General features: G+C 37.4%; 1 protein-coding gene across 1 annotated transcript; it reads left to right on the forward strand.

Annotated features, from left to right (window-relative positions):
* The first annotated feature begins 6,885 nt into the window (after window positions 1-6,885).
* LOC138868467 (secreted RxLR effector protein 161-like) lies at window positions 6,886-7,635 on the forward strand. Its single transcript, XM_070146020.1, has one exon. The coding sequence runs from the start codon at window positions 6,886-6,888 to the stop codon at window positions 7,633-7,635; it is 750 nt and encodes a 249-aa protein (XP_070002121.1).
* Window positions 7,636-8,114: the final 479 nt, after the last annotated feature.

Here is an 8,114-nt window from a genome sequence, read left to right on the forward strand (position 1 = left end):
TTTCATTCTTCCCGAGTAAAGAGGGGCAACAGTTGATACCCAATTTTTCCTATATATTTTTAATATGCAAAATACCTTCAAAATAGCATATGTATGCATATATAATCATATCCAAGGGTATTATTATTTTTCCATATTTTAAGGGGTTTTAATTGATTTATTTCCCTTTTTTTATCCATAAAATCCCAATAATTATTTTCAAAATAATTATTTTTGATAATTCTTCTATTGGATTTTTATATTTATTCCAAAATATGGCTAAAGTAATTTTTTACATATTTTTACAATTTCATAGTATTTCTTAGGCTAAATTGCACATAATTGCAATATTAGACCTTTTAAGGTTTAATTATATTTTATACACATAAAATTGGATCCAGTATTTTTAATTTGTTATTTATGTGTTATAAATTATTTTTGCCTTTTAAATTAATTTTCAGAAACCATTTACTATTTGTCATAAATTAAAAAGGGAAAAAATGCTATTTAAATTTTAGCCAATTTGGCTTTCAAATCTAACCCAAATCAAAACCTAATTCCCTGGCCCAATTTCTAATTAAACCCGACCCTAACCCTTTTAAACCCTGTCCAAACCCGGATCCCTACCTATCCCATTTAATCTGGGCCATTGATCATTCAGATCAATGACCACCATTCCACCTGTCTAAAATAAACCCAAACGACCCCCTTAACCTAGTTCATTTCAACCAACCCGCCGCCCTTGAATCCCATTCCTCTCCAATTCTCTCTGCAACCTCACCCAAACCCTACCCGCCGCCGCCCAAATTAACCCTTATCCCCTTCGATTCTCACTCAATCCATGGACTCCCATGGCTGTTTGAGATATGTACTGGTCTTCTATGTCTGTTGGTTGCCTATTTTCGTGATTTCAGGGAAAGATCTCGAAGATATCTAGTCCAAACTTTGCTCAACTTCTATCCATAGTCTTTTCCCGGCCATCCATGGCCGTTCAAGTCAGATCCATGGCTTTTCCGACTAGATTGGTAACTTTTAGAAGTTTTTCTCACTTTCTCTGGGTTCTCTGAAACCCTAGTTTTAAGAGCTTTCCGATTTTCTTAAAGATCTGTCTTAGATCTGTGTTTATGAATCTCTTGGTGTTTTTCTCAAAAAAAAAATTGATTTCTTTCAAAGTGACTCTTCGTCTTCAACGATTAGGGTTTTCTTAACCTTTTTTTTAAGAAGACTTCTTCTCCGATTTTCAGTATTATCTTATGATTTTACTATGTTTAAACGGTTTGTTTATGTTCTTCTTCTACCTGGTTCATTGTGTTGAAAACCCTAAATTCTTTGGTTTATCCCAGGGTTCTAGAACTGCCTTTGTTTGTTTGTTTCAATTGAGTTCTTTGTGTTTACATCCTTTTCTTTGTTGACTGATTCTGAGTTCTTAACATTTTTTAACTCGACTTTGTTAAACCCCTCATGTCTTAAAGGTTTTCCTCACTTGTTACTGAGAGTCTTTAAAAAGATCTCCTTTACCTGTTACTATGTGTTAGACTGGTTTCTTTATTTTTGGTTCTAAGTGACTACTTGACTTGTTGATTACCATGCTTCGAGTAGTCCTTAGCCTGCTCATGTCACTTTTGTGTGATTGTGTTCATCCAGTTTGCTTCTTTTTGTTTGACCCTGCATGTCTGATACGCCTGTTCATTCTTTTCTATTTATATGTCGAAGTGCAGAATCATGACTCCTTCGTGATTGATCTTGATTTCCTTAAGTTACGGTTTGATTGCAAGGTTTTCTTATAAACCCTTAATTTTACTCATTTGTTTAAACTGATTGATTCCCTTCCTTTATTTGCTGTGATGTTTCACCCCTGCTGAATCCTTTCCCCAATTAAGTATATTCTGTACCTACTCAATTGTATACCATATATTCTTACTATCCCTTATATGGTCAGAAATCAATCTTCCTCAAATTTATTTTCTTTCCTTAGTTGTCCCTGTTGGTATCCGTTAAGCGGTAAATTCCTTGATTAAAGGGAAGTACTTGTATTAATGAGATTCTGATTGTGATTATTTCCATATTTGGTTTAAACCTTTACTTGTTACCTTATTTTTTATTTGTTTTCAAAGCTATAAATACCCTACCTCTTTTTATCTAAATACACGAACAACTGAGTTCAAAAATACACACTTACACATTCAAAACTCTCTCTTTCTCTACTACTACTTGTGCTACTGCCTTGTCTAGCCGGCTGAAAGCTAAGGCTAGACTGTGGAACTCTTATTGCTTTACTTTTTTTGCACTTTGCTCCTTCAACTGGTATGTTCTCAATTTAAATTCTGAAACTCAACTCTATGTATTCCTTTGTTTGTCAATCCTTGTCCCTTTCTACACTAACTTAATGGCTCATGTTGTTAAATTGTACCTTTTATTTATTGCTTTACTCAGCATGCTTAAAATTATGCCCTCATTTGTTCCAAATGTGATCAGCATGTTTACTTGTTCCTATTTATGTCCCTCAACTAGCATGTCTCCTAATGTACTTGATTCATGACTAATTATGTGTTTCTAATTTTGTCCTCTATGTCCCCAACCCTCCTATTTCTCTGTTTGTAACTGCTGAAGTTGTACTGTGGACCTATTCTGCATGTGCTGATTCACTGCCCCTTTTCAAAACTATTTTCCCCTAAGCAACTCTTCTGTTGCTGTTGCAAATTTACTCCAAACCAATCATTTTTCAAAACTGTTTTCCAACTCAACTCTCTTGAATCTATGTCAAGCACTCTCACATGTACTCTTAGAATACTAGGTTATGCCCCTTTTGTGTGAGCATTGCTTTAAGACCTTTGAGATCCCTCTAACCCTGGACACATAAGAGTTGGCCCTTCCACACTGCACTCACTCTCTTGGTTATGCAATCTGGGTGTGAGCATTGCCCAGGATCCCTTGAGGTCCTTAGGGAATTCTGACACACCCAGATATGAGAAAGGCTTGGGAACAATATTGGCATTTGAGGTGGTTTATTACATAACTCAGAGAGGAAGTCAGAATCAGGCTTCCTATAGTTGTAACTTCTTATTTTTCCTTTCTTATGTAATTCTATCACATGGTCTGTAATAATTTGTAAACAAGTATTGGGGTGGCTAGTGAAAAGGGATGGGAAAATATGCATGTTATAGTTGTTAAAGGGTAGAAAACATGTTATTAGGTTTATATTCCTAATTGTGCAGTAGAAACCATGTTTAGGATTCATACCTTCATTAGAAAACCATGTTCTTAGGATCTATATTTTCTTGCTTCAGCACTTCATTCATTAAGTCCATGCTTTATGTCTATCATTTAGAAATCCTGCTCCTAGGGCAATAACAACACTGGTATAAAAAAAGCTATTATTTCAAAAATCCTGCAACTCTTGTGCACATTTAGAAATCATGCCTTAGGGATTCAGTTTTCAACAACCTTGTAATTTGCAAGTGCATATTAGATACCATGTTCTAGGATCCTGTTTGCATTTTGTTTAAAATACCTAGTTAACTATTAATTCAAGAAAAGGCTAGTAAAGAAATAATTTTCACACTGTGATGTTTTCTGAATAAAATTGGCAACAGTCTCTACAGCTAGAACAACATGTTTTAGGTAATCAAAATAATCTCCAAATTGTCTTAATGACTTGGAACAACTGCTGCATCTTGCTTTGCGCCTAGGAAAGCCTTAGGTAATAACTTAAATAAACTGGAACTGCCTTTGTTTAGTTATCAACTGTTAAAAATCAGTAGGCAAACCTAATTCGGACTTCTTTTTTGAGTCATGTGATAAATCTGGTTCTGATGTTACCACTTAAACACCCTGCTTTAGGATTTTAAATTCAGACATTAACTGTGTATATGTCATGTTGTCAATGTGCATTATTTGTGGAGGTATAACTGATCCTTCTTCTTGCTTATATGTTCCCTCCCTAATTGCAGTCTTGTATGTTTTTGTATGTCGCTTTAGTATTTTGCCTTTAAACCTGGGGGTCTGCTTAGAACCTCCTTCTTATAGGAATAGGAGTCCTCAATTCCTCCGGGACTGATAGGAAGGGACGGGTAACAACATGCAATAACAGTCGAGAGCAACCCTCACTTTAATTACCTTCACGGGGCGGGAAAGGGTAGATATGGATATGATGACCGGTGCGCTAATACCATGTGTATCCCCTCTTTTGAGGAGTGTCATACCGGGTATAGAATTGATGCTATCCATATTACAAACAAACCTAGGACACCCCCTTTATATTCATAAGCATGCTTAGATTATAACTCTTTTCAAAACCTTGCTTTTTATTAATCGGTTTTCAAACACTTGTGTATTTAAACTTAAATCCCCTCTTATTTAAGCCTCACTTGTTTATTTGCTAATTGCACAAATTCACAAAAAACTGTCTGGCCGGGAACCACACTAGTGGATCCTGAGGGGTGCCTAATACCTTCCTCTTAGGATAATTTCAAGCCCTTACCCTATCTCTGGTTATCAAACGTAGTTATAGATAAACCTTGTAGGTGTCCTAACGCACCTTAAAATTCGTTAGGTGGCGACTCTTCAAAAATGCGATACCCAATTCCCAAAAAGGAAATGAGTTATCACACCTCCATGAATGTCGAAACCCAGACTCCTCTCCACGGAGGGAAAAATGGGGCGTGACAGATACTGATTTAAAGGAAAATACATCTGTTTTCAAAATGAAAGAAAACAAGAACTAAGATAGGGGAAGGGGACTCCAGGGCTTGCGAATGCCGATAGATCTACCTTGGGTCTCCTGTGGACTGAAGGGAGCAACCCCAAACTTTGATCAGTATGGTCCAGTAGCGGGATCTGCACAGAAAGTGCAGAGTGCAGTATCAGTACAACTGACCCCATGTAATGGTAAGTGCCGAGACTAACCTTGCTAAAGTAGTAATGAGGCTAGGACATGACAAACAACATAATCATGTGCAGTTAACAATATACTAATAGAATAACAAATATTAGAAGCTAAGCAGAAATTAACGAGAAAGGGCAACTTGCTATTGGGGTACCAAAATAAGGAATCACAGTAGTAAAGGAATTTCAACAGCTAGTACACTTGAACCGATAACAACAAATAAACACAACAAACAGAAAAGGCACGACATCACCCTTCATGCTTTTACTCTCAATCCTCACCATGCAATGAATAATAGAAACATGCACGGCATCACCCTTTGTGTTTTATCACTCTTCCTCACCATATGAATAATAGAAATGTGCACGGCATCACCCTTCGTGCTTTATCACTCTTTCTCACCATATGAATAATATAAATGTGAACGGAATCACCCTTCGTGCTTTATCACTCTTCCTCACCATAAGAAACAACAGAAACAATAACAACCCGGCAAGGGCATCACAATCAAATAACTTTGTTTCATTATTTAATTTCACAACAAATCTCAACTTGAGCCAATACTCAACCAATATCCAAAACCAGGAAGAACATAATAAGACTTGTTTAACATGAGTGATAGGTTTTTCAATGTCTTTGACTTATGTTTTGATGATCTAACAAACTTTGTCAAGAACCTGATAGGGAACCTGACACACTTGGGCTGTACTGCAAGTTAATAGATTCCTGCTCAGTATGAACTGCTATAGCTTCAAGGGATAGAGAACCAAACAAGGACCTGATACCCTTGTTGTTCCTTCATAGCAGTACGAGGTAAATGGGACATAGTTGGAAGACGTGACTGCCTACACTATTTCTGCCTGCACTGCATTGCTTCTAGTGCCCACTTATTCCTTGACCAACTAAAGTGCTTAAATCATTTCAAGTGATGTCATCAAGGTGTATTAACAATGAGTTTATATCAAAACATCACTTGAACACTTCTGTTTCTAATTCAAGCCTTTTTCAAAACAGAGAAATCAATTCTCACGAGCTTAAAGAACAAAGTTAAACGCTACTACGGACAAGTTCCTAAAGTTAAACGTACCCAAACTCTCTCTAAATGAACCTCAGACGTGTAACTGGAGAGACAAAAGCTCTTATCCTCTTGACAACTTAATTACCTCTCTAGATTCCGGAGTACAAACCAGGTCAAAAGCCAGAAATTCACTTGCCTTCTCAGCCTTTCTCTCCCAAATAGAACCCAAGAATATTAAGGAAGCCTTGAAAGATGCATATTGGATTATAGCCATGCAATACGAGTTACATCAGTTTGAAAGGAACAATGTCTGGCACCTGGTACCCCCATCCTCAGATCGAACCATTATAGGAACCAGGTGGGTATTCAGGAACAAGCTTGATAAACATGGGAATACCACAAGGAAAAAACCGAGGGTAGTGGTTCAAGGCTACAATGAGGAGGAATGGATTGACTATGATGAAATATTTGCTCCAGTCGCTCGCATTGAAGCTATTTGAATTCTAATCGCTTTTGCATCTCATATGGAATTCACCTTATTCCAAATGGATGTCAAAAGTGAATTTCTAAATGGACTTCTTAAGGAAAGAGTCTATGTGAAGCAACCTCCAGGGTTTGAATGTCATGAATACCTTGAATATATGTTTAAACTGGACAAAGCATTGTATGGGCTGAAACAGGTTCCTTGAGCTTGGTATGAAAGGCTGTCAAAGTTCCTCTTGGAAAATAGCTTTAAAAGAGGGAAAATTGACAACACCCTGTTCCTAAAGAAATAGGAAGGAACCTGCTCATCGTTCAGGTCTATGTTGATGATATCATTTTTGGGGCAACAACTGATTCTTTATGTGAAGAATTTGCGAAACTCATGGGAGGTAAATTTGAAATGAGTATGATGGGGGAACTGAACTTCTTCTTCTTCTTGGGTCTTCAAGTAAAGCAATCCCCAAAGGGTACATTTATTTATTAGCAAAAATACATTAGGGAGCTCTTGAAGAGGTTTGACATGGAAGCATCAAAGGTGATAAACACTCCCATCGCTACGGCCACTCGACTGGACATGGATGAAACTGGGACTCCTGTGAATCAAACCGTGTATAGAGGCATTATTAGGTCTCTTCTCTATCTTACTGCCAGTAGACCTGATATTATCTTCAGTGTGAGGCTTTGTGCAAGGTTTCAATCAAATCCCAAGGAATCTCATTTGAAGGCAGCCAAAAGAATTCTGAGATATCTTAAAGGAACACAGGACCTGGTCCTTTATTATCCCTCAGGTGACAGTTTTAATCTCATTGGATATGCTAGTGTAGAATATGCAGGTTATCTTGTGGATAGGAAAAACACATCTGGAATGGCTCACTTCGTAGGCTCATGTCTCATATTTTGGGGCACAAGGAAGCAAAACTCAGTGGCTCTTTCAACAACTAAAGCAGAATATGTAGCAGCAGCATCTTGCTGTGCACAACTTTTATGGATTAAGCAACAACTGGAGGACTTTGGGGTACTCACTGAGAGTGTGCCCCTTTTATTTGATAATACCAGTGCACTCAACATGTCCAAGAATCTAGTTCAACACAAGAGGACCAAGCATATTGATGTGAGGCATCACTTTCTAAGGGACAATATGGAGAAAGGGTTGATATGTATGAAGTTCTGTAGCACAGAAGACCAAATTGCAGACATCTTCACCAAGGCTTTAAGTAGGGATCACTTTGAAAGAAACAGAGTGAAGTTGGGGCTTTTAAAGCCCAATTGAGAACCTGATTCCACATTGTTGGCTATGAAAATCACCTTCAAGAAAAACTGGATAAAAGTGTTTTCTAGCCATGTCTAACTCACTTTAATACCGTTGCAGGTAAATACGCATGATGAGTATAGAAGTCGTAGATGCAGTGCATGGATGATAAATGAGGATTAATATTTTCAAATAACAGGTCAAGAACCTGGTTCTTGTACCAAAGGTTAGTAGTTCTGTGTAGTCTTTAATACACGTCTTAAAAAGGTACAAAACACAAATGCCATGTCATCCAACTTTTCAGATCCTGTTGTCACGTCTCTTCACTTCAAATCATTCCGTCTTCCTCTGAAACGTTGCACTTCTCCATCCCCAACCACCATTTCAGAACCGGTTCCTATCTCTCTCTTCATAACTATCCATTCCTAATAAAAACCCCTTCTATTCTCCACAAACCATAAGTCCTCTTTTAGAACTTCCCAAAACACCTTTGCTCCATC

This window comes from Nicotiana sylvestris, chromosome 5 (assembly GCF_000393655.2).
Source record: "Nicotiana sylvestris chromosome 5, ASM39365v2, whole genome shotgun sequence".
Classification (NCBI taxonomy): domain Eukaryota; kingdom Viridiplantae; phylum Streptophyta; class Magnoliopsida; order Solanales; family Solanaceae; genus Nicotiana; species Nicotiana sylvestris.

Bases quoted from the DNA above. Each gene is read 5' to 3' on its own strand.
- LOC138868467 (XM_070146020.1), top strand. From the start codon at position 6,886: ATGGAAGCATCAAAGGTGATAAACACTCCCATCGCTACGGCCACTCGA.